Below are 26,495 nucleotides of genomic sequence, written 5' to 3'. Positions count from 1 at the left end.
CGGAGGAAAGTGGCTTTGTTCAACAATGAGTTAAATGGCTGTATCAAGTTCCACTTTCGAACAGTTAAATGTCCCCTTTTATTTCCATTATCTATGCTTCATTTCTATTGGTGAGTTTCGATGGAAAAATCCGTGACGTTTATCCATCAAATGCGTAAATGATTAGGAACGATCTGCGCGTGATCCAAGAATGTAACGCAACAATATCACACACAAAAAAACTCATAACTATGTATTGTTGGCTTCCTGCTTACATCACTAGGTAACAGGGTACAATCGGCGATGTCTCTATCAATGTTCTGCAGCGAAACCATGAACTTGACAAGTTGTAAGCATTGGATTCAGGTAAAAGAGGAAACGGGAAACTTTTCGTGCAAGCGTGTGATTGACAACACGGTTTCAACCAAAGCTTTAATGCTATCTCGCCCGCTAATCTGGCCAGCACACAATAACAGAAGGTTTCAAAGAAGTTCCTCAAAGGCCTTGTGTCACGAATCAGATATTGCTTTGAAGCTTCCAGAGTGCAAGGTTTGAAACGTTCTAATTTCAACGAATTCGCCATGGAAGGCAAACTGATACTTCAAGTTCTCTGTCTGGTGTCGATGGTGCATTTTGGGGCACCAAGCAACGTTATGGATCTGTATGCAAGCGCTGTGGTGAGTTCCTTGTAGTTGGGCATCACTGGTGTACGCAGGATTTTGGGGGTGGGGTGGAGGGGGCTGGAATTATAAAGGGGATACCCGCTTTCTAGGGGGGGTTGCATACACAATAAGACATTTCGAATAGTTAGAACTTTGCACTCTCAAAAGTAACGATTTGGAGTCATATTGACTGGGGGGGTTGCATTTACCACTCTCTGTTTCTCCTGCGTTCTCTGCATTTGAAAATGTTGATTGTCTCAAAATTTCGGAGAATGCTGTAGCCCCATAAGCCCCCCTTCCCTCTGCGTACGCCAGTGGTGGTCATGGAAACAAAGATTCTTAGTTTCTTTTCACTTTTTTCTCTCTCTCTAATCCTCCTAAGTGTTTGGAACATGCGGGCTGTGAAAGTCGACGTAACAACTAAAGCATGCATAGATGAATTAATGAACACACTGTAGCATTGGCGGATGTAACTGTAGGGACGCAGGGGCACGTGCCCCAGTCAAAGGGATGTCTAAGTATTATAAAGTGTATGCATGGACGTCCGCAGGATTTTGTCCAGGGAGGGTCAAGCAAGGTATTTCTTTTCAAGGGGGTGAAAGGAGTCATATGTTTCTCCATAACATGCATGCCCCCTCAAGAAACACTACTCCAGTCCCAAATTATCATGTTCCTTCAACGGATTTATAATAATTGAGGACTAAAAGTGGTAAACGTTGTAAATGCCAAAAGCGAAAGTGTTGGGAAATCGTTCCACACATCAGCCCGTAAGAACGTGCACACTAGTGACCTCTTTAAACGCCCTTTGAACTACTTAGACGGCTACCAGCCACATTTCACGTTTACCACATTATAAAGCATGGCACATTTCACAGTTTAAAGTGGAAAACGGTGTTTGAATTATTATTGCACTTACAGCGTTTACCAATTTTAGTCTTCAATTAACATAAATCACTGTGACCGAAATGAAATTATGTGATATATATAATTTTTCGGTGGACATTCATTTTCCAAGGAGCGCGTGGCCCCACTTCCCCCCCTATTCTACACCCTCGAATTTTCAATTTTTTTTTCTTTCATTATGAAGATTATGTGATCCTAATTGTGAATAAAATAAATTGGAGCACGGAGAGAAGTATTTACGACTGAACAGCCGTTTAAAGTTGAGATTTTGTCGTTTGAAATTGTTGAGTCCAAATTTCCCACCCATTCCGGGCTCCGCCCCTGGGGTAATTGACTTATCGCCACCTACCGCTACCGCGGCCCCGCCTTTATCTATAGAGTCCCTTTTAAAGGCATGTTAGAAATTGGCCGGAGTCACCTACCCCCAACACTATTTCTCACTGTTTTCCGCATTGATACATGAAGATACCGAAAATGAAGGCTAAAATTAAACCTAAGAAGGTAACTTATCTCTTTTTACCAAGGCCAGGTATTGAATTGTGGGTCGAAGTTCAATTTGTAAGTCCAAAAATGAAGTAACTCCTACGTTGGAAGTCCTTGTTGTCCTTTTCCACAGAATACCAACCTCCACGCCCTTCCCATCATAAATATTAGAAGTCGCAAATTATCCCATCCCACAAGTCATATAATTGATATAATAATTATTTCCAATTTCTGAAGTCGCATAAATGAAATCCAATGTCTGAAATGTCCAATCCGCCAATATATCACACAAATGACATATCGCAATCGCAAATGTTCCCATTGCACAAGTCAATCATAAGAAGAAAAAGAAAAAATCAGACGTGCGCCTGTGACATGAATCGATTATCCGAAATCTTCAGACTTGCGCCTGTAACATGAATCCAAGATGCGCCATGATGAAATCGCTGCAAAACAGTTTTGACGTTACATAAGGAATGGAAATATTGAAAAACGTAAGTTTCGTAGCACGTAGATCTAAAAAAAATTACTTTCCGCGCTATTAAGAAACATCGTTTCTTATTAAAAACTAATTTTTGTAAAGAAAACATTCGAAGAGTGCGGAAAATCAAGGGTGTAGAAAAGGGTACCGGAGCCGATATTCCTTTATACTCGTATAATCATTATTGATTGAAATAACGTACAACTAAATACTTCTATTTCACAAAAATGTACTAATGTACATCTTGCGATCAAAGAGTCCTGGGTTTCTGGTGGAAGTAAGTATATTTCTGAGTAGTTCGGATTTCACTTTAAACTGCAAGTCCAGTCACGACAAGTCTTTCCGTGAGTAATATGGACTTAAAAATAAACTCAAACAAACAAATAGCCACGCTTATGTAATCAGAAATAAAGTTTTGGAGCTAATCAGGGGGGGTGGCACTGTTTGGCAACCCCTTCCCTTCCCGAGGATGGCGCCCCGGGAAGTTGCCCGGTTCACTCGACCCTTAAGCCGCCCCTGATTATGTATCGTATTAACAAACACGTATACTCCTTTTCCGGAATGCGTGGAGTAAGAGAACGCGAACGCGTCCTGGCGCACGTTACGGGTGTGTGCCTCGTCCAATGAACGCGCGGGAGAGGGCGACTCGACTGTTCATTCGCGGTCCAGTAGTTCTGTAATAAACATGACAGCTCGCAAGCCTACTAGGGGAATTCTGCATTCAGGAGAGTGTGGCCCCGCCCACAAGCTTTCGCCTCTGCGCGTTGCTACTCCAGACCTTCCGGAAAAGTTGTATAGTTCAGTTTCTTCTCTCTCTCCCTCCCCCCTCTCTCGTTCGAGCTTCATTCTTTCTTCAGTTTCTCTTACTCTTCCTAGACTTCTTTTTCCTCTATTTCTTCTTTTATCTTTTCTGTCTCTCGTTATCACATTCTCTCTGTACATCGGTCCCTCATTCTTCTCTCCTTTCTTTCTAGGTTATTTTGGTGGGCAGCATGATGAGATAAAACTATTTGAAGATGAGCTAGAGCTCCCTCGCCCGTTTATTGCCATTTTTCAAGCTTACTTGACCCCCCCTTTCCCACCAATTCTTTTAGTAGGAAAATCCAATAGCACCGGTGAAAACGTTACGTTCATTTAATGTGAAACTTGGACGGTATTTAAATTGATCCGGAAAAAAAAGGGATCCTGGGCCGTATTTGAATTGATCCGGAAAAAAAGGTTCCTGGACCGAATTCAAATACTTTACAGATAAAAAGGTTCTTTACGGTCCAGAACCAATTTATGCTTGTTTCTCTCCTGGACCGGAATTGGATTCATTTAAAATTCCTGGACCTTTAATAACTCTGATTTAGATTCCTTTTTTATATCTAGTTTTGCCTTACAACCAATTTAGAAGTATGGAATATTGTACTCGTATTTCATCTACTTAAGAATTGTTATCTTCGATAAATCTTGACGAAGAAGCCTGGAATTGTTGTAAGTCCACTTTATATACAGATAGGTTCGTCGGGACTGGACCTACAGTTTAAAGTACCTACGCCTCCACCGGATATCACCTTGACGACAGCAACGTAGCTAACGCCGCCCGGGAGGACTTTGATGGAGTCTGTTTTGATACATTACTTTACGTGTTCTAGAAAAGAACCTGGAAATTAGATAACGTCACTCATATCTAAACATATAATCTCATTCAAATAATTTCCTGACAGTTGTGCATGTTTGACCTTGCTGTATTTGGATTGTCTTAGTTTTTTCGGCCAAAGGAGGATATGCGTGCAAAATTTCAAACATCCTTTCCGAAAACATGCAACGAAAATGCGACACGTGTAGAAAGGAATGTTTTTTGTATAATATTAAACCAATGTAAGCTTTGAAAGTTTGGCACATTTAAAAGGTTTCCTAAGCTGATATTTCCATTGGTTAGCGCTAGGGCTTAAAATGGAACACTTTACTTTTGTGACATGATGCTGTATATTTTTGGACTCTGATTACTACAGCAGAGTGTCTACCAAAATAACAAATCAAAAGGTCCTCTCCCATGGTGCAGTGGTAGCGTCATTGCCTTGTAATCAAGAGGTCCCGAGTTCGATACCCGGTGAAGGCACAAGTGGTTCGGATCTCACTTCAAACTATAGGTTCAGTCCCGATTAGCCTTACTGTGCATAAAGTTTATTTTAAAACACCAACTCAAACCAAACAAATCTAAAATTCTTCACTTTTCCTTGATTTTTTTTATCTTTTTCTTAGCATTTATTTAATCATCCCTACTTAGATATAGCTAGAAATTAAGAAAATATATAATTTTTATTCAATGAAAAACCCCTACCACAAGGTCGGTTAAGATGAAAACTGAAGCTGTAATTTAACAAGAGAATTAGACTTTCTTTAATTATTAATGCATGTAAAAATTAATGTCTGAGACTCCATGCTGAATGGCCAATGGCCACATAACTTTATTTACAAAACTTCACACTTACAACAATGTAATTCTTTAAAGTTACAGCGGTGTAAGTAACTTTTTTTAAAAAAAAAAAGACTTAGACACAGAAACCAGATCTATTCATGTCAATCTGTTAACAGAAAAAGTGAAGTAAATCAGAGATTCATTCAACTGACAACAGATGACAGTTTAAGGTCCAGTGATAAAGGATACAGCTGTTATGTTCATCAGCAAAGTGCTGTGAGTGAGACTTTTTTTTTCTTTTTAAGAAAGTGACTTACACGGCTGTAACTTTAACCCTTCCAAATATTCAATTTTATCAAATCCCAGTAGAGGTATATAGCCTAACAATGTAAATTCATTATATTGCAAACAAAGAAAAAAAATTGCAGAAATCATTGACCACAAGCATAATTTCTAATCATTTTCCTGACTTTCTTGACCTACCTGTTGATTACTTGACATTCTTGACTTTGTAGACATCCTGCACAGTGACGAGATTAGCGATAGTGAAATGAAGTGTGGTATTACAAATAGTTCATATTAAAATATTTACATCAACATGAAATCATACGAGTCTTCCGTAATTGTGTTCCCCTTTTTAATATTTAATTCAAAACCTCAACAATCTATCTGCTCAGTTTAGTATCAGAAATATATAAAGAACAATTTGATTTGAGTTTAGCTTCCATCCACATTATACCGTTAGGTTAAACAGGGAAAATATAAAATACGTATCAAAGTACAAGAAAAGAGATTGACCATAAAAAGAGAACCCGAATTTGTGTAAAGATCTTGTGCAGAAGGATATTTCTGTGAGAACAATCGAATCCACAAAACCCAACAAATAATAAATTATTAACCCTAGCTTACCCGATGGGGGGGGGGGGGGCTGTCAGGACCACCACCTCTATTTTGTCGAATCTCCAACAGCGAAACTTTTTATGAAAAATTGAAAATAAATTGCATAGTTTCCTCGGATGTTCTCAATATTTCTGTATTACTTTTGTTCATAGAAACATAAATCTAATGTAAATAGGAGGCAAAATGCATTTGGTTGGCGTATGAGGTGCCATCTTTGAATGCATAATATTCGAGACAACGAGTCACGTGTTCTATAAAAGGACATGCAATGGAGTTAACGTCACTCATATCTAAATCTAAGATCTAATTGAAATAATTTCCTGAAAATGTGCATGTTTGACCTTGCTGTATTTGGATTGTCTTAGTTTTTTCGGCCAAAGGAGGATATGCGTGCAGAATTTCAAACATCCTTTCCGAAAACATGCAACGAAAAAGCGACACGTGTAGAAAGGAATGTTATTTGTATAATATTAAACCAATCTAAGCTTTGAAAGTTTGGCACATTTAAAAGGTTTCCTAAGCTGATATTTCTATTTGATAGTGCTAGGGCTTAAAATGGTAATTTTCACGAAAAGAAACCCTTTACTTTTGTTGACATGATGTTGTACTTTTTTGGACTCTGATTACTACAGCAGAGTATCTACCAAAATAACAAATCCAAAATTCTTGACTTTTTCATGACATTTTCTTGACCTACCTAACCTTTTCTTGATCTATTTTTTTCTTAGCATTTATTTAATCATCCCTACTTAGATATAGCTAGAAATTAAGAAAATATATATTTTTATTCAATGAAATTTCCTACCACAAGGCGCCGGTTAAGATGACAACTGAAGCTGTATTTAACAAGTGAATTAGACTTGATTTAATTATTAATGCATGTAAAAATTAATGTCTGAGACTTCATGCTGAATGGCCAATGGCCACATAACTATATTTAATATGTTTACAAAACTTCACACTTACAACAATGCAATTCTTAAGAAATAAAGTGAACAAATTATTACCACAACTCAATATTCGATTTCCAAATATTCAATTTTATCAAATCCCAGTAGAGATATATAGCCTAACAATGTAAATTCACTATATTGCAAACAAAGAAAAACATTGCAGAAATTATTGACCACAAGATCGATTTGATTTGAGTTCCATTTAGGATACCCAATCCACACTATACCGTTAGGTTAAACAGGGAAAATATAAAATACGTAAGTATGACATAAAAAGAGAACCCTAATTTGTGTAAAAATCTTGTGCAGAAGGATATTTCTGTGAGAACAATTGAATCCACAAACCCTACAAATAATAATTAATATCCCTAGCTTACCCGATAAGGGGAGGGGGACTGTGAGGCACACCACCTCTATTTTGTCGAATTTTCAACCGTGAAATTTTTATAAAAAATTGAAAATAAATTACATAGTTTCCTCGGATGTTCTCAATATTTCTGTATTACTTTTGTTCATAAAAATATAAATGTAATGTAAATAAGAGGCAAAATGCACTACATGGGGCTATCCGGCGCCATCTTTGAATGCGTAATATTCGCGACACTCATGCTAATGACACTGTACAATTGGTTGGTAATGATAGTATTATTTGTGCAATGTAATTATAATAATTAATAAACAACTGGCCCTCTATGAACAAAAAAGCATTTAAGAAAATATGTTTTTGTGAGTTTTAACGAATGGCAAAATATGTGCGTCACACTCATACAATAATTGATTATTATTTTTTCTTAATGATGTTAATTTTAGTAATTATTATAATTAATAAGTAACTGCACACATATAATCAACAAAGGAAACAGTGACTCAATAACAAAATTGTTTCTTGAATTTTAATGATAAAAAGTGTGGGCCTCTGAGCCCCCGCTCCCCCTTAGCTAAGTATGTTTCTCGTACGGCACGGGCAAGCTAGGGTTAACAAGCAAGAGAGAGAACTACAAGCCACTAAATGGCATAATACTCCGTTATCCTCTCGAAGCAACAACGCATCTCCACGTGGAGGGAAAGGTGATATAAATACTGGTAATACCATTATGAACTATTAAAGAATATTAACCATTTAGTTCACACTGAAAAGATAAATGTAGTGAAATATTAAAGAATTATAGAAACGGAACGGCCCGTTGCCATTTCTGATGAGACGGGAAAATTCCATATGTTCACGAACCGGAAAGCAGTTCCGGTCCATTTCGAGCTCTGGTTAGGGCTTATCGCGCCATGCTGAGGTGCCAAACAACGCCAGGCACCAAGAAGAAAATACCGTTGTCTATTTCCTATGAAATTCAGTAGCGCAACCCCCCACCACAACGTATCGCACGGAAGGAGCTTGCGGAATTTCCATGCCATAAGTCCGGAAGTTTCTCGATTTTTCGTTTTAGCGCCCTGTAAAATCGTTCTCGTGTCAGTTCAGGTGTACTGCTATCTCAATGGAAGGAAACAGCAGCAGATGTTACAGCACGGAGAGGCGCAGCATACTATTTAATGGTCCAATACTCTAACCTACATACGTGTGTGAGTATGTGCGCATGCGCGCTTTTTTCTGGCGGTTCGCAACCTAACTTAACCGGATCTTTTTTATAGGTGAGAATAAAAGTTAATAACATTATATATTGCCCAAGGATTTTTTTATTTATTATTTCTTTACTACATGAATGCACTATCATTTATGAACAGAGTAAAATATTTTAGTAGTTTTTATCAACACGATAACAATAATAAGAAACCAACTTGAAGAGTCCTGGAACCTTTCTTCCCCCAAAAAAGCAACGTTGCATACCGCCAGAAAGAAAAGCGCGCGGCAGAAAAACGCACGCATTCAACGACACATTTTTAAAAAGTGTGTGTTAGTTCTTTAATATAATATAATGTTTATACTACATTACATTATGGTAATTATTTTTCTAAAAGTTGACATGATTGCTCCACAAAAAATGGGTTACAAATATGGAATACTAGAAACACTGTGCACAAAATGAACATATAAACACAGTTATTATGAAAACATTATATAAGTGAACACTGTAAAGTCACAAGTATGGGAAAATTCCTGAACTTCACATGTCTGTATCACTATGATTATGAGGCTGCTATTTACCTACTTACAAAAATCGCAAACGTAAAGTCCATTATCATATCCTGCACATTGAGCATGAACCCACATATCGCACTTAACCCATCCTTCTCCACCCTTATCAGAAAATCTTCCAGAACACAAGAGACATTCAGCATCGCCACTACTTGGTGCGCAGCCACCTGACATAATGAGATCAGAAGAGTCCTCGCACGCTGAATACGCGGATACTGCCCGAGTCTGATGATTAGCAGTCCCTTCCTAATGGCGTTTTTAAAGGCTGTTTCTTAACAACAGTGCACATTTCAATGGAAGTCTTATATGGTCATGAAGTCAGGATATTAGAGGTCCCCGCTTTCCTTACCCTACTTCCTTGCCTCTTCTTAATTGCACGAGCAGGTGAGATGTCCCATGGGGTTAAAATACACTCTCTGGAACAACAAATCCATTGTTTTCACGTTAATATTTTTTTTACATATATGGAGTATAAATATGGAATACTACTATTCCATATTTGAGCCACTGTTACCTTCGAATATCAAAAGCCAAAAGTGTGTTAAAACTCACCCCAACAATGTACGTAAATATACCAGAATAAAGCCTGATTGATATGCTAGAAAACTGTACACCATGAATTTTAATTCTGTATACTAATAAGTGCATAAGCACAAGGCAAAAAGGTACTTACCTCCAAACTTTTCACTTCGGGCTGGGAACACAATAATCGCTCTAACGCGCACTGTTGAACCACGACCTGCGAACTAATCGCATCCTCGAAACGCTCGAAATGTTGGAAGCCAACATAGACTTAACTTGGCTGGTAACCTGAGAACACTTGTTCGAATTCTAACCGCTTCCTGTGGTGGTGAGGGACACTTGCCATCATTTCACGTAGTTCTTGCTAGAGTGCTGCACTTACCAGGCGAGACATAATGGTATTCCATATTTGTACTCCTTCCCCTATGTATGTAACAAGAAATTACTGGGATACCTTAATCTCGGAAATTTAAACACCACGCTGTGTGTGTGTGTCAGTAAGTGTGCAAATGCATTACGTAATGGAATTTGAAAGAAGGGCTATATGCAGCAAATGAGACTGTTTTATTAATTATTATTATTATTATTCCTACTCTTTCAGTGTGGATTCTACGAGATTCAGGTCCATAGCTTCGAAGAATGCGAAGCTGAAGATCCTCTGATTAAAACCGGAACCTTAAAAATCATCATAGACGGATGCACATTCAAGACTGAAGGGGAGGTGGAAATTTTCGAAGAGATGGACGAGTTTGAAGTAAGTATAATAGGTTTTAGTAGGTCTATAGGCTAGAAGCTGTTACATCAACCGGTACAAGTGCGTTGAGGAAATTAGTCAGAATATAAAATTGAAATTGGATTTTCATTTTCCTTTTCTTCTTGACTACCATGCTAAAGGTCCCGGGTTCGATCCCCGGCCGTTCCCGGTTCAAATCCGGGAACTTTTCTAACGATGGAAAGCGGCCCCGGCGCCCACCCAGCGTCGAATAACATGGGTACCTGGGGGAAACCCTGGGGGGTAAAGACGGTCAGGGGCGTGATGCTGATCACATCACCCCCACTCACGACCGGATCAAGAAAGTGTGGGGCGTTACCCCCACACCCCCTATACGCCTTCATGGCGTGGTGCTATGCACAGAGGAGCACTTTACCTTTTTTTTTACCTTTTTCTTCTTGATCAATTCACAGACATCGAGTTGCAGATTGGTAATCGCAGCTGTTTATATCCGAGTGGATATTGCGTTACTTTACTGCAATTTTCGGTGAGGATGAGTGATGATTAGATGAAATCGATGAAGGGGCATTCACAAAGAACACCCATGCTCGGTTCGTTGCTCGAATCCCGGAACTTCAGTGGAGAAATCGCAAGGCGGGAGACTTAACGCGCTCGGCCACAGAGTCGATAGATTGGACATTACAGATAACATTGCCGACTAACACACAGTTTTAATTAAAATCCAGGATTTATACGGGACGAAGGTTTGGTGTTAACATTATCGATAGCCCTCTCCCCACGCACGCTCACAAACAACTTCAGTTAGATGCTCCAGGCCAAGCTATGTCATATGGTAAGTTATATTTTTATCATATTTGAAATACCTCACTTTTATATTTTGTATCCGCTTTCGAAGCAAACCTTTCCCCAGTGTATGCCCCTTTGCAGACACAGGCCCGGAGTTCTAGCCCCCCATGCCCCTTCGGCACTAGACTGAGTAGCTATTGCACCAAAACTAGACCTGAAGAGCAGTTGGTAGGGATACAAGGTTAGACTTGTAATTGTTGATGTCGAGACTTGTTAACGTGGCTTGTAGATTCAAAAGATTGTCAATGTTTAATCCTTTTTCTTTTTACACCTTTCACAATAATAAAAGAAATGTAATTAGTACACATGATATATAAAACTCAACAGTACAGAAACTTTGATTACCAACTAACGTTTTTCTTTTTTAAACTTGGAAACTATAAAACTTCCGTGACACAAACAAGGACTGTAAAGCAGATTTTCATTGGGTAAAAATAACCATATTCTGGATTACTTCAACTGGCCCATTTACAAGGTCGATTCCTAAACAAAAATGTATTACGTTTGATCAGTTTATAAATATATTAATGTGCGGGTGTGCGAAAAGTAACTCAACCGAGATTTTCAACGTATGTAACGTTTGTTACAGATAGCGAAAGCGACATGAAACTTATGCTGGGTATTAGCTTTGTCCATGTAGATATTTTTCAAACACTGAACAAGAAAATCATACTCTACATGAACGTTCAGTATGCGGAAAAAGTTAGTAAGTTGTGAAAAAATTCTTGTACGAAGCAGTGGCGTAGCATGGACATTTCGGGTGGGAACGCCAAGTCCGAAGGAAGGGTCGGCCCTTTCTTGCTTAATAACTTACTTATGGTATTAGTCGCCACAGGTATTGTTTATTTGCCTGAAGTCAGCTGGGTTTTCAATAAAACATCATCCATGCATGTTTTAGCTAGACAATTAGATGCCTCACTATGCCACAAATGTTTTGAACTCTGGTGTTTTATACCTTTCTGCATGACGCAAGTCATTAGAGAACCTACCTGAATCACAAGCGCCTTTGAACAACAGCAGACGTCATTGTTGTGGTTGATCCAACTACTCATTGATTTGGTTTATTTTACTTCGCTTTTCTACCACTTTTGGTTAATCGCGAATATGAATATGAGTGATGATATTGATGAAGGGACACTGACAAAGAACACCCGTGCTCACGCTGGGATTTGAACCAGGGACCTCTGTCGTCTTAGCGCACTGTGCAAAGCAGAGTGGATGATCCAAATACCGTACACTCTACTGACGTAACAGTGCCGATTAGTAATTCAGACCACTGTTTATTACATCTTGAGAATGCTGATAAACATTTTAAAATAATTTTGTCCAGAGACCATTCTATGTTAAGAGTTTTCAAATGAATGCTAAACATTTCCATTGACACAATATTAAGCAGTTAGATAATAACGAAAAAATACAATAAAAAAATTAATAGTTTTGCGGGTTAAGTGGTGAAGCAGCAACACGCTGAATTTCTACCACGAGGACTTCACCAACTTACTTCACAAAAACTGTGTTGATCTTTTAGTTTCTAATGCACATCGCTGTTCGTGCGATAAATCATACAATGCAGTGACCATTAAGAAGCAGTATATTTGAGATTGGTAAAGTTACGTCAGTCAATATTGCGTATTGTAGCATCACATAGCACGAGTTGCATGAGAGCGAAGAACCGGGTAGGAATGCTACCGCTGTCGTCTGCTTCAGAAAGCAGGAAGGGTCACATGAACCAATCACGGTAGACCTCTCATACGCCAGCGTAAGAGAGCCTATTTACGCGCGTGCTGTAGAAATGGAAGCTTTCCCTCCATAAAGGCAGCAAGGAATATAGGAGTCCTGTACGCCGAACCTGCTCGGCGTCAGGCCGGGAAAGGCATTGAACGAGTGTTGAGAGTGGAGCGTTACAAGCGGATCGCGAAAAATAGCTATTATAATGCCATGAAGGTCAAACATATTTGAAATTAGTCACGTTTTACTTTATAATCACAGCATTTTAGCATTTTTGAAATTTTAAATCTGGGAACGCCGGGCGTACGGGCGTACTATAACGCTACGCCACTGGTAAGAAGTTAAAACGGACTTGTGTGGAGTCGCTTGCAAAAATTTTCGATGTGTATCGATGTCTTGCTTGTATGGGTATTTATCGAATTTATAAAGAGCGATATATTTTACGCATTTTTATGCATCAAGGTTATTTATGGGGTAAATTAAGGCATATTCAAAAAAACAATTTCGAAATTACGAGTTTTACTGGCAACATTGGTCGTTTCAGATGTTACCAGATGTGCCCGACATCTGGCTATGCTATTTAACCAATGTTCAGATGAACAAAATATTTGTAATTTATCGGACAAATAGCTGGGAATTGAACGATAAATTTCAGATTTCATTATCAAGAATGTTCACACATGGTTATTGAATGACAACTTGTTACGGCAATAATTTAAGTAATTGGTTTAAGTCAAACAAGTCTTACTCTAGATTATGAGGGTAAAAAGTAGCATCCGTGGCAAGTTGGACTGTGTCAATTGCTACATGTAATGAATCTTTTAGTTTCGAAATATCTACTGCTTATTGTTTATAAAAGCACAGATGCTAATTTCTATATAAAGGGTGTAATTTTAATGGCGCCCACGGACCACAGATTCTTCGTATGGAGGACATCAAAACAAACAACCTTTTTCAGTAACATTTTTCTCGTTGGTGCGTCGATTCGACGCTGTAGCCGTTCAAAAAAGACCATTTTGCCGCATAGATGCTGGCAACCCAACACAACATTTGATCGTATCTGTGACGTCATTTCCTGCGGCGAAACAGCGCACGGCAGGGTTGCAAGGAACACACAAATTTTCTGAAAAATGACAAACTACCAACCACATTATTAGCTGTAAAACGAAGCGAGAAACGCGTCCAGTAGACCGAACATCATAGCCTACCAGCCAGAAGATCATCAGTCATCTCAGTGGAAGGGGGAAGTGAACCAACGATATGAGAAATTGTATAAAAGTATTTAAAATTAAGTGTCAATATCGGATTTTGTTGCAGCCTACATGTCAAATATCAACAACAATAAATTTTATTGAACTTACAGCTTACATGTGGCTGTTTACGCCCAGCTACATGTCAAATATATGCAAATCTCGTTGCAAGGTTGATATCTACAGGTTTGTGTCTAGATGCCTTGAAGTACTTTTGTGCTGGTAACGGAAGTATCCGAGGTTCGCGTTGTTTCGTCACGGCTAAAACACGTACAACCACTAATGATGAATCAGTAGCGAATATACTGCCCTGTTCACAGTTGCAAACTATTACATGTGTATCCGGTGCGTAGATAAACACAGTCATAGCGTCGGAGAGTTTGTATTACTACTACTTATATCCCTGAATTTTCAACCATTTTTGCCACTTGCCTCATAATGCCTTGAATGTACATTATATTATGTGTTGCTTACCTTTGGAATTTTGAGTTCTTTCATTTCTATTTTGTCATCCGTTCAGTGGTTACAGACAACTAGTATCAGATGGACGAAGTGAATAGACTAAATTGTAGATGCCAACTTGGCAAGTAGATTTGCGAATATTTGACATGTAAGCTGAGACAAAATTCGATATGACCACTTCCACTTCAATTATATTTTCTTTCTACCATTTTTCGTATCGTTTGTTTTTTTTTCCTGTTAGGTTACAGAACGTGTTTTCTCGTTTTGTTTTACGGTACATAATGTGGCTGATTGTAGCTATGTCATTTTTCACAGAATATGTGTGTTCCTGGCAACCCTGGAACGCATCGCTTCACGACGGGATATGACGTCACAAATGCAATCAAATGTTGTGTGTGGTTGCCAGCATTCAGGCGGCAAAACGGGCTTTTTTGAACGACTGTAGCGCCGAAATAATGCACCAACGAGAAAAATGTTACGGAGAAAAGTTGTTTGTTTTTATGTCCTCTATACGTTTCCGTGGTCCGTGGGCGCCATTAAAATGACACCCTGTATATTTCAGAAGTACAGTTTGATACAGTGGGATGCACGAATTTGCTCGGCAAATTGCCCACAATTTTTTTCATTAAATTTTCGCGAATCTTACGTAGAGAAGTTGTCAGCAGCTTTTATTATTATTTATTGACTTAGTTTCAGCTATTTAGCTACTCACTAGTTACAATTTGATACTACAATTTCATAATTTTATAATACAATATTTTTCTTCTATAATTTAGTCGGTATATTATTTTCGAAGTTAGATTCTTGAAAAGTGTTGATAAGGCATATGGCCCATAATATTCTGGTTCTTTTAGTTCTCTTAATAATCGCACGTCGACATTCCAAGATAATATGATCCTTCAGTTGGACCACACTGACAGCATGGGGATGTTACAGTCTTCCTGGTTTTTAGTCTTTCGGTGCGATGATAGTGTAATTTAGGCGTTAAGAAGGGTTGTTAAAGAGTTTGTTGAAGGTTTAGTATGTTGTTACCAAAGTTCATTAGGTATATGTGGTTGGATTGAGTAATATTTTTTCCCACAGTAAGTCTTCCCTACAATTGACGATTGCTTTTGCCAACATTCCAATAATTCTCTACAATTTATTGTTCTAGCGCTTTTGCGGAAAATTTCATCAGCAGCTTGTTTGGCATTTTATTTCACTTCTTGAAAATCTCGTTGCTTAAAACAAAGAGAATAAACAGTGATGGATAATTTCATAGGTAATAGCATGGGCGCTCGCAGGGGGGAGCCACAGGGGGCACTTGCCCCCCTGAGATCTGTGGAAAGAGTTAATGCAATTCAATTCGAATAGTGTATTGTTTTCTGTGACTTACAGGCCATAAGTAACAGCAATTATTATTATTATTATTTGAAGTAGCGTTACATTTAAGCTTACAGTCTATTTTACACTGATTATCTAACTATAAAAAACAGCTTTTCGTCCTACATGAATTAATGTTAATGTACAGTTATGCAAATTCTATATACGTAGATATACAAAATATGGGAATTACAAATGTATGTCATTTAAGAAACATACCTAGTAGTAGTAAAGGTAATGTAATATTAATAATATCAAAAATAAAAACAATAATAGCAATAATAATAATAATTATTATAATAATAAAAGTTTCTGTGACTCTGGCCCACCTGAGAAAAAATATGCGGGGGCTCTTGCGTAATAGGCCTACTTATGCATCTGTACTATCCTCTGTCCAGGGTCGTAGTAGAGGGTACACGGCGTGTAACGTTGGATACCCTGTGGTTAAAGGTGCTCATTAGCTGTATACATTCTGCTACAATGCGTACATGTTCCGCTTTCGTTTCGTTGATATCTATTTGTGAAATTTGGCCATAATTCCAGTGAGCTTATTGAGAACTGTCTTTTGTCATCAAAACCAATTCATAAATTTGACTTTACGTGACTTTAGTTTTAGAAAAATCTAGTAAGTATCAAGCGAAAGTCTCAACAATGTTCTTGTTTCTCTTTACCTCAACAATTGGCGACAGACTATTAAAGCTGTAATTGCTAAACGCGGCAATTGATATATGTTTGTATTTCATTTCTAAACACGGATAGAACGAAAAAGGAGTGCTCTTTCTGTTTACTTTTCGTTTTTCTTTAGTTTAAGTATTTTCAATACTTATTATACTTAAGTATTAACAATAAAATAAAATAAAATGCTACGTGTTTCATATATTTTTATTTTTAAAAATAGCTGATTATTACCCGGCGTTGCCCGGGCATTTATTTATCCAAATCTTCTATTAGACATGAAAATAATGAATTCTAACTATAGTGTAAAATGTAACTAATTTTATTTACAGGTATTTAAAAGTATAAGTACAGTATACAAATTATAATGTAAAATCATTTACAAATTCACTATAATATTAATTTAACTCAAAACTTGATTATAAACAACATTTTTAGTTTCACCTCCAGGAGCAAGAATAAATAAATTGAACGGCGTTGGGAGTGTCACTATTCAACTTAGCGACCCCGAAATCTATGGATTCCACACTAATATCGGTCGTTTTCGATTATTCTTACATGTCACCACATTCCCACCCCCACCCCTACCCCTAGGGTGTGTTACCCCCATAGTATTTCTTTCCAGATTGTAAGCCATACGTGTACCAAGTTTGGTTGAAATTGCTGCAGTCGTTCGAGAGTTATGCCGGAACAAACATACATACATATATACACACATACATACTTTTTTATATATATACTAGCTGATTTCCCGGCGTTGCCCGGGTATTTATTTATCCCAATCTTGTATTAGACAGGAAAATAATGAATTCTGTGTAAAATGTAACTAATTTTAAATGTGATCGTGAATGTCACCAATTAGCTTAGCGACTCCGAAAACTATGGATTCGACACTAATCTAGGTCATTTGTGGCATTTTATTTTTCAACCCCTCTCACCCCCCATCTCCCCGCCTATGCCGATAGGTGATGAACTTGGAGTTGAACCGCATTGGGAGTGTCACGAAAACTATGGATTCCATTCGCAACACAGCCTGAATGTTAGACAACCAGAGAAACACTATCGTTGTGCGGATTGCAAAGAGTCACGGATGTCTGTTTGTGCGGAACTTAATATCGGTGGTTCTCAACTATTTTTACATGTCACCCCTTCCCACCTCACCCCTAAGGGTGCCAGGGGTGTCTTACCCCAAAATATTATTTCCAGATTGCAATTAATACGTGTACCAAGTTTGGTTAAAATTTCTCCAGGCGTTATGCCGGAACAAACAAACATACACACCCCCACACACACGTACATCAATTTTCATATATATAGAAGATATAAAAAGAAGATGTATTCTCTGTTGTAATATGCCTGTTTTATGGAAACTATGGGTATAACAACATCACCACCAGTATTCTACCATGAGTAACGTTTTTGTAGAAGTTAATTTTTTTCATCCATACATTTAATGGAAGCACAATCCAAAGTTAATGGAAGCATATCTGCATTTAATGCTTCAGGAAACTTGGTGATGTGGACAATTTGGGACTACAGTACAGGCTCTGCCTCTCGTGGGAAAACAAATGCTGACACAAATTCACTCTGTTTATTAATAAAGCTCTCATAATCTAGCTTACCTCGTGTAATTTCTTTTCCAGGTTGAATTTGAAGTCCAAGGGAAAATCAAGTACAGCTTCAAGATGGACGGCGGGTGCGAAGATCTTCTGTCAATCACGAACGCGCCTTTTGATATCCTGAAGCGATTGGTCATATTCTTGGGTGGACTCTACCCCGTGGAGAGCTGTCCTCTGCAAAAGGTAAAGTTAATTTAAGACACACAGTCGCTTAGAAAAAATTGGGTGCACAAGTTCAAGGTGTTTCTCTCGTTCTCGGACGCTGATTTTCGCATACAAAAATCAAACTATAGGTGAGTTTCACCTACATCACAAACTGTTGCATTGTGGGATCGAGCAGCCATGATTGTGGCGGGGTTCTTCTTCGGAATTCAAGCGGGCGGGCGGGAGAGTTGAACCTTGTTTACGATGGTATACTTTGTGCAATATTTGGTTGTTTAGGTTTATCCTAGAATTTTCCGAGGAAGAACAGAAGGTGCAATTCACGGCACAGAATTTCCGATTGTTGATTAGAATACGCCGTCATGGCGAGAACAAATCGTGCCAACATTAACGAACAAAACAAACAGTACAGAGCGGTGGAACATTTCTTTTCAGGTAAGTTCATATATCGCATTTACTCTGTGACTTTTAGTACAAATGGCTTGAACTGGTGTTTTTTTATCAGGCTTGCAAGTAGCGTTTTCTTGTTATTTGGTAGAAAGGTGTTGATAAGTTTGGTGATAAAAATGATAACATTCAAATTTAAATTCATATTGATAATTGAGCGCTTGTACTTGATTATTTATATTTAATTCGTTAACACAAACTGTTATTAATTGTTATGCTATTCATGAGAAAAGGTGCCGGTAGTAGGTTTTGCCCACTATCAGAACATGGTTAAAACATGTTAATGATATATCAAAGTATCTCAAATTGATTGATTTATTTTACTTCGTTTTTCTGCTATATTTTGCTAGTTGTTAAGATCAGTCATACCCAGGCCGAGATTCGAATCCGGGACCTAGCATCGTAGTGCGTTGTGCTAACCACTCCGTCACTGAGGCCTGCATATCCCAAATTGTCAAAAGCAAGGAGTGAAATTACTGTTTTTGAACAACTCAACATTTCAAATTACTGCGCTTGAACAAACGTTAAAAACACATAGAAGATAGTGGCTGAGTCTTGGAATTTTCAGTTAATCTGTACTCAAGGTCGTCGTTGTCCACTTTCTCCCACCCCGAGCGGGAAACATAGGTTACTTAATGGATGCAAATATTTCAAGCAGAATCAGAACCACTAATAAATACGAAAACAAACTGATTCCATGTAGCTGGGTCAAGTAAATAAACACAGATGAACTAGAGTTGGCTCTTTCGTTGCATTTTTATGCAATGTCACCGAGAAACATGGCGGCGGTGCGAATCCTGACGTCATATGAAACCCACCTATTGGTCATAATGTAATGAAATTTGCTACGGTCATACCATGCTGTATATGAGAAACATGGTGACGTCACAGCGAGTATTAGAAGTGGTCACCATTAGCATCTATCCATGCCTGCACACGCCTCTCCATGTTACAGAAGATAGCCACCAACACACAGCGCCAATTTCTCGCCGATTGCTGTCTTAGAATTCCACGATAGTCCGTGACTTGTAGCGATAGACCTTCATTTTCAGCATGCCCCATACGAAGAAATCACAGGCTGTTCAACTTAGTACCGACTCATACTGTACTGCTTTGTTACTCTACTGTAATCATGAACCACTGATTGTAAGCACGAACGTTCAACCGAACCCGAGCAAACACGAGCCAGTGTCAGGTGCGTTACAACAGCAGGGCCAATAACTCAGACTGAAAGCACACGTCCCTACGATTGGTATTTAATGGCAGAATCGCACAGAAGCACGCGCATGCCCACGCAGGGGCTAGGGAGACTGTGGCGCCATCTCCAATGACGTCACCATGCTTCTCATACTCCAGGGTATGTTCGTAGCAGATTTCATTACATTATGAACAATAGCAAATTTTGATTGCTTACAATCAGGGGCCGAAAACGAATGAAACACCCTGTACATATTTCGTAAAACCAAGCCAAAATACTTAATTTAAATTTGATATATTCAGGGTCGAAATGGAAATTTTCACCAAATGGAACGCTTTATTTTCGTTAACATGGTGTTGTCTTTTTTTCTCTGATTACTACAGCGACGAGATTAACTACTACTGAAATGGCGCGTCCTGCATTACAATTAATAATAACTATTAAAATATTTACATGAAATCAAATAATGCAAAATACATTGGACAAGTGGCTTCTGGAATTTTCTTATTTTATAAATTCAAACAGACGGAAATCTTGAATGGTACTTCGCCCAAAAGGGGAAATTTTTCAATTAAATGTTGATATCCTCAATACTTTGCCTTAGTAGTACTACAGCGCCTTGAATAACGTAGTGTGGAAAACGACCCAAGAAACTGGTTCCCCAGACGGATGAGAAACATAGATGGCAGTGCGATCAATGTCGGTGCTAATTTTCTTATGAAAGTAATGCGGCTTAGTTAGTTTTTGGAATATATTATGTAGATTTGTTTGTCTTGAAAGTCGGTACGTGAATTGATGGAAACAGTAATATTTGTGGAGTGATTTGCAGTCACGAAATGACGTTAATTTGGAAGGAAAAGTAAAATAAAATTAATAAATAAATGGCCGCGGTGGCTCAGTCGTTAACGCGTCTGACTACCATGCTAAAGCTCCCGGGTTCGATCCCCGGCCCGGTTCAAATCCGGGAACTTTTCTAACGGTGGAAGCGGCCCCGGCGCCCACCCAGCGTCGAATAACATGGGTACCTGGGGGAAACCCTGGCGGTCAGGGGCGTGATGCTGATCACATCACCCCCACTCACGACCGGATCAAGAAAGTGTGGGGCGTTACCCCCACACCCCCTATACGCCTTCATGGCGTGGTACTATGCACAGGGGAACACTTTACTTCTTTTTTATAGCATGCGCAACACAAGAAGATACATCGCAAAGTGATTCCGGACGTCAGGTGTTTGATTGTGTACTAGAGTTTTATTTTTCTATGTTATTAGAATATAAATAGTATCCTGAGAGATATTTCATACCGAGGCGACAAACCACAAGTGTCGCTTGGAAGCGAGCAGTCCGTAATCAATGCAGCCTTTCGAACCGTAGGGACACAAGCTCTGACCGCACCGTTTCCTCAAGGAGATTTTACACCAAAGCGACACGCGACAAACGATACGAGGATTTCGCACCAAAGCGACACGGGTCCTTCGGTCCAAGGCAACTTTCACACCGAAGCGACACATGTTGCTTGGAAACGAGCCAATCAAGAGCAACATTTCACATCCTAGCGGCATGACGAGAAGCACAGGCCAGCGTTCGGTTGGTGAAATCCTCAAGCGATAAGTGTTGCGTGCCCCTTGTCGCTTTGGTGCGCAATCTCCCTAAAGCAAGACACTCATTGCATCGCGCTTGCGCGGACAACAAACCACGGCAACATGTTGCAAGCTATTGAGGAAATGGCCCAGTTTGAGCGACGCACAAGCGACAAAGCGACAAGTGTGACTTATCGTGTCGCCTAGATCTGTTGTTGTAATGTGCTGTTTTCCGTGTCGCCTATCTGTTGTTCGCACAATTAGCAGCGAACGCTTGCCAATAGACTGAAGGCACCATGTCGCTTGTCACTTAGTTGGGAACTTCCCCTGTAGCGCGTCGCTTCGGTCTGAGCAACCTTCCTTCAAGGAGCTTTCCGACCGAAGTAACAAGTAGCACGCGAATACGCCATATGAATGTGTCGTTTGCTGTTTGGACCCTCATGTGCAATGAATTCTATTTTACAGTCTGGAAGTGTGTGTCACTAGTGTGACAGTGTGAACATCCCATGTCGCTTGTCCCATTGGTTTGAAAGTTTCCTTACACTCATGTCGATGGCACTAAGAACGTTTTGTGGGGTTCCCCTTGTCGTTTCATGGAATCATCATTATCATCATCGCCGCGATTAGTTTAAAGCGGAAGAAAAGAGACAGTAAATATCCAAAATACAAATGCTTCAGTGTGTATGTCTTTAAAAGAAATGATGATGATGATAATAATAACGAACCTAATTCATACACAAAAATGTAGTTGCCAAGAGCATTCCACGCGTATTTTTTTCTCCCGTATTATTAACGAAACTATGACGATAACAGGACGTGGTCGACTGCCTAGAATGTTCGTTAATATCTTCGCGACCACTGTAAAAATTGTTCATAGCAATTATCACATTCATAGAAATGCTTCATGTAAAAGAATCAGACGTTGCAGCGAAAACTACATTTACTTTCATTATAAGCAGACGAATACCAAGCACCGGGTTCAACACCAGCGCCTCTAGCGGATCATTTTCGAGTGGAACCAGCCAGCTGTGGCGTTTTCCACACTCCGTTATTCAAGGCGCTGTAGTAGTACTTATTAACAAATCAATTTGTGGAAGTGAAGAATATTTCAATATTGTTATTTTGAGTGTGATCATGGACTGGGTTTATTTTTGACTGACTTGAAATTTTACTGTTGGCTTAATCGGGACAAAGAAAAAACAACGACGAAAGGGCACTGAAAAAGGGGAATTCAAAAGAAATAAAATACTGCAGTTGTACTGGTTGCAGTTCCAACTTAGACAACATAGACGCATTCATACTCTGCTAAACCCCCTCGCTGCAACAACACATTACCATGTATAGGAAAGCTTATATGAATGCTGTAGAGTATAGTTTACACAAAAGGAAAATGCAGTGAGATATCTATTTTTGAAAATACCGAAACACGTACACATCTTAACAATTGCACTTGTACTTACACACCATATAATATATACCTAACACACACAGTCACACTACTGATTACTTATTACTTATCTTTCCTCCACAGTATACATACTAATCAAATCAATGTATCATTTTATTAAGCTTTATGTTATCTTTATTGTATTATCATGATCATTATGTTTTTTTTCTCTCTCACTTTGTTTTTATTGATTTATTGTATCTCTGACAAGGGTTGGTTGTAAGAACGGCCCATGAGGCCGAAACACGACTGCTTAAATAAAGACAATTCTATCGTAGAGTAACTGGTCTATATGCAACCCAAATAACAATCGTGCCTTTTGGGTTGCATAACTGTCAGGAAACCTAAGGTTAGGTTAGGGCATGTGGAGTGGACGATTGTCATTTGGGTTGCATAGAGACCAGTCACCTTTTTCAAACTCGGTCCACCTTCACGATCGCTTCCGTATGAGCGGAAATAATACTCAACTATGAATACTTTTTCCTCCGTCGAGAGACCCATGTCCAACAACAACTGCACAACACAACTTCCTTTCCACTACTGCTTACACGTGCAGCTGGAGCTATGCCCGTCGACAAACGCAACCACGTGTTCGAGATGCGCGAGTTTCAGTACTGTATATTTTGGCGCATACCGTATATATATCACTCATTAATAGTAAGATAGAAATCTTTGTAAGTTAGGAAGCATCAACATGACTAGCAAGAGGTATTAGTTTTGAGCAAGCATTAAAGTAACACAGGTACGTGGAAATTACTAAAGGCTTGATTAAGCTTCAAATGTGAGGAGTGAATGACTTGGAGTCAGGAAATGTCAGGGGATTGAATAAATAGTAAATAGAAAGTAAATGAGGGGCCTTTTGTGATTTGAATTATCAGGAGGAGGGAGTTAAGTTGGTGCTCCTAAAGGGACTGGAGTTTGAGTTGAATACGGAGCAGATCTTCAACAAAGACAGATATTTTAACTTTTACCTTATCATGCCAAGTCAGTCTTGAAGAGTGTAAAATTCATGTTAGTGTTGCCATTCAATTATTTGTGTACCTCTCGTATTTGGTCAGGTGTGCCCTCAATAGCCAAGCGAGTAGTATTAAGCTACGCCACCCAGAATTCCGTCCCAGTTCCCTAGGCAACGTTACGTGGTGCAGGTGCGGTTATAGGCTACGTCCCGCTATTCTTTTCTATTCTACTCGTTGCAATTTCTGACGAGACGGAAAGGGGAAGGTTCCGGAATGCTGTTTCGGTCCGCTCCGGTCCATTTCGAGCCCTGGATATATTCATTCAAGATTAGTGTTGAGCCAATACCGTTGCATCGGTACCGGAAAATATCGGTTGGATTTTACTTTTTATAGCGGTCGATAATTTCCCGGCGTTTTGGTCATTTGAAGAGTCTGCAAAATTTAACATTCTGTTTCATAGACGCCATCTTGTGAACGACTAAGGTTAGCGTCTATTTGGGCAGTCATTTAAAACTCTAAGCCACGGCGATACAAGTTTCATTTCTTTTAATTCTTTCCTAAACACACAGTATTGTTTATATAGTTATTAATTTCCATTACAGGGCATCTTCCGCCACAATCCACGTCACGAAGAGAGCCTCGAATCGAACAAGGAGAAATTAGAACAGTTGGCAGGAAATCTCCTCTTCACCGTCAAGATGAAAGACGAGGATGAGAAAGTGAGAGTTTGCCTACGCGCTAACTGTTCCATAGTTCGGGATAGCGTAGAGAACATCATGAAGAAAGCTGGGGGCCAAGTTCCTCCTGTACCTACGGGCCCTGTCTGCCCCTGCCACGCCCCTGGCGACTACACCTACTACCAGTTGAAGGACAACTCCTTCTCGCCATCCGACTTCAGCATCACCCCAGGGACTCACAACTATACCCGTTACAGCCCTAAGGACCTAAAATTCGATCCTGACACGTTCACGTTGGCCAACGGAAAGAAGTTCACAGATTACTACCATGTCTGCAAATGCGGGAAAGGGTTCCAAATGGGGGGTGGGTTCAAACCTGGCGGTGGAGGTGGATTTGGTGGAAGAGGAAATAAAAGAGGGTGAAAGAAGGAAGAAATTTGAAGAAGTGTACAGCAAACCATCGTAAGGTTTGTGGTGAAAGAAAATGTTGATACTGTTCTGGAATGCTTTGTTAATATCCTGTAAGTGATAGGTATTAAATGTATTGGGGCATCACTGAGTATATTCATTTCATCGTCTCTTCTGGCATGATACTGTTGCTCGGCGGACAGGAAGAAAAAAAACATGTCAGTGGCAACTCTGATTATCTGCTGCGTAGTTGTATAAGTACAGGATAGGAAATTGACTCATAGCGTCGAAACAAAATCTCAGCACGTTGCCCTACAACTATATCATAGCGTGCAGACAACATGAAGACCTACATACTTTCCTTGGCAACGTTTTGATCGTTGAGGTGTCCTTTCGAAGCTACAAGCCCTCACCTCATAACAACTGGATTATCTTTCAGAAATTCAGGGTTGTCAGTGGCATTTATTTTTCTTACCACGCAGTCCTTGCCTAATGCTTTTAGTTATCTATTATCTAGTGATTTTAACTACATTCATTCTAACACTCAGGGGGGGATTTTCCACTAGGCTATAGTCTAGTGGCCACAAGTCCAAGGGGGCCCAAAAAAATGAGACGCCAACATGTCAAGTCCCTTTACTTGTTTACTTCATGAAAGAAGCAAGGAGTTTCTTGCGTTTAAACGATTTCTTACATCATAACCCAATTTTCAGTACTGTATTTTAACCGGAGTGCAAGTCTGTGTAGCAGACTGCAAAGCAAGTCGCTTGAGGTCACGTAACAATGCTCGAATATACAATTGTTCCTCTAAGAAATGAATGTAAGCATTTTGAATGCTCAACTGGAGACATACTGCCGGTTGAAATCAACATCCTTGTTTCTCGGTTCGCGGCCAATGTGGCTACCGTAAAGTAGTGTCGGTTTCTTTTCCTTTGGTGTGTGCGCGGTATTAGCGCTGCGTGGCAAAATACATAGTGCAAGTGGTGCTTACAAACGAAAATGTGAAATGAGGAAAAGAAAAGCATATTTCGGAAATTGTATAGAAAGCATCTAAATTAAAATTATTTGTCTGTTCGGAAAGTGAGTCTTAAGCAAATCTGTCTTCTTCCGTTCAACTGTAACAGGTCCTCTGATCGAAATTAGAACCACGGCTCTCAACCCCCCCCCCCCCCCTCTGTTAACACTACATTTCTAGAAAGCATCTCTCGTCTTCAAGTGAACATTTTTATTTTCTTTCGGTGGTTCAGTTTGAATCTATGACAGACCTATGAACTACTACAAATTCAGTGTGTTAACCAATTACTCCACGATACGCTGATATCCCTGTGTGTGTGGAAGTAACATGTCTCGTATAAAGAATTCTGAGTACGGAGGATTTAAACTATAATTCGTGCTACACTGTATGTCACTTATGGTTTCTTTCAAGAATTTTCTTAAAAGTTCATTTTCTTGTAAACTGATTTTCAAAATTGATGGACTTGTATTTGATCACTGTTGAGATTTGGACTATATTGGA

General features: G+C 39.2%; 1 protein-coding gene across 1 annotated transcript; it reads left to right on the top strand.

Annotated features, from left to right (window-relative positions):
- The first annotated feature begins 488 nt into the window (after positions 1-488).
- Positions 489-25,129, top strand: LOC145994216 (uncharacterized). The gene is made up of 4 exons (XM_083130310.1): positions 489-656; positions 10,035-10,187; positions 18,133-18,291; positions 24,500-25,129. Exons 1-4 carry the CDS (start codon positions 561-563, stop codon positions 24,995-24,997), a joined length of 906 nt encoding a protein of 301 aa, XP_082986436.1. The 5' UTR covers positions 489-560; the 3' UTR covers positions 24,998-25,129.
- The last annotated feature ends 1,366 nt before the right edge of the window (positions 25,130-26,495 follow it).

This window comes from Lepisma saccharinum, chromosome 10 (assembly GCF_977018435.1).
Source record: "Lepisma saccharinum chromosome 10, izLepSacc3.1, whole genome shotgun sequence".
Lineage (NCBI taxonomy): Eukaryota > Metazoa > Arthropoda > Insecta > Zygentoma > Lepismatidae > Lepisma > Lepisma saccharinum.
Note: the sequence above shows the minus strand (reverse complement) of the source record. Positions and strands in the feature narration are given on the sequence as shown.

Bases quoted from the DNA above. Each gene is read 5' to 3' on its own strand.
- LOC145994216 (XM_083130310.1), top strand. From the start codon at position 561: ATGGAAGGCAAACTGATACTTCAAGTTCTCTGTCTGGTGTCGATGGTG. The intron at 10,188-18,132 runs GTAAGTATAATA...TTTCTTTTCCAG, and splicing joins AAGAGATGGACGAGTTTGAA to GTTGAATTTGAAGTCCAAGG. The intron at 18,292-24,499 runs GTAAAGTTAATT...TTTCCATTACAG, and splicing joins AGAGCTGTCCTCTGCAAAAG to GGCATCTTCCGCCACAATCC.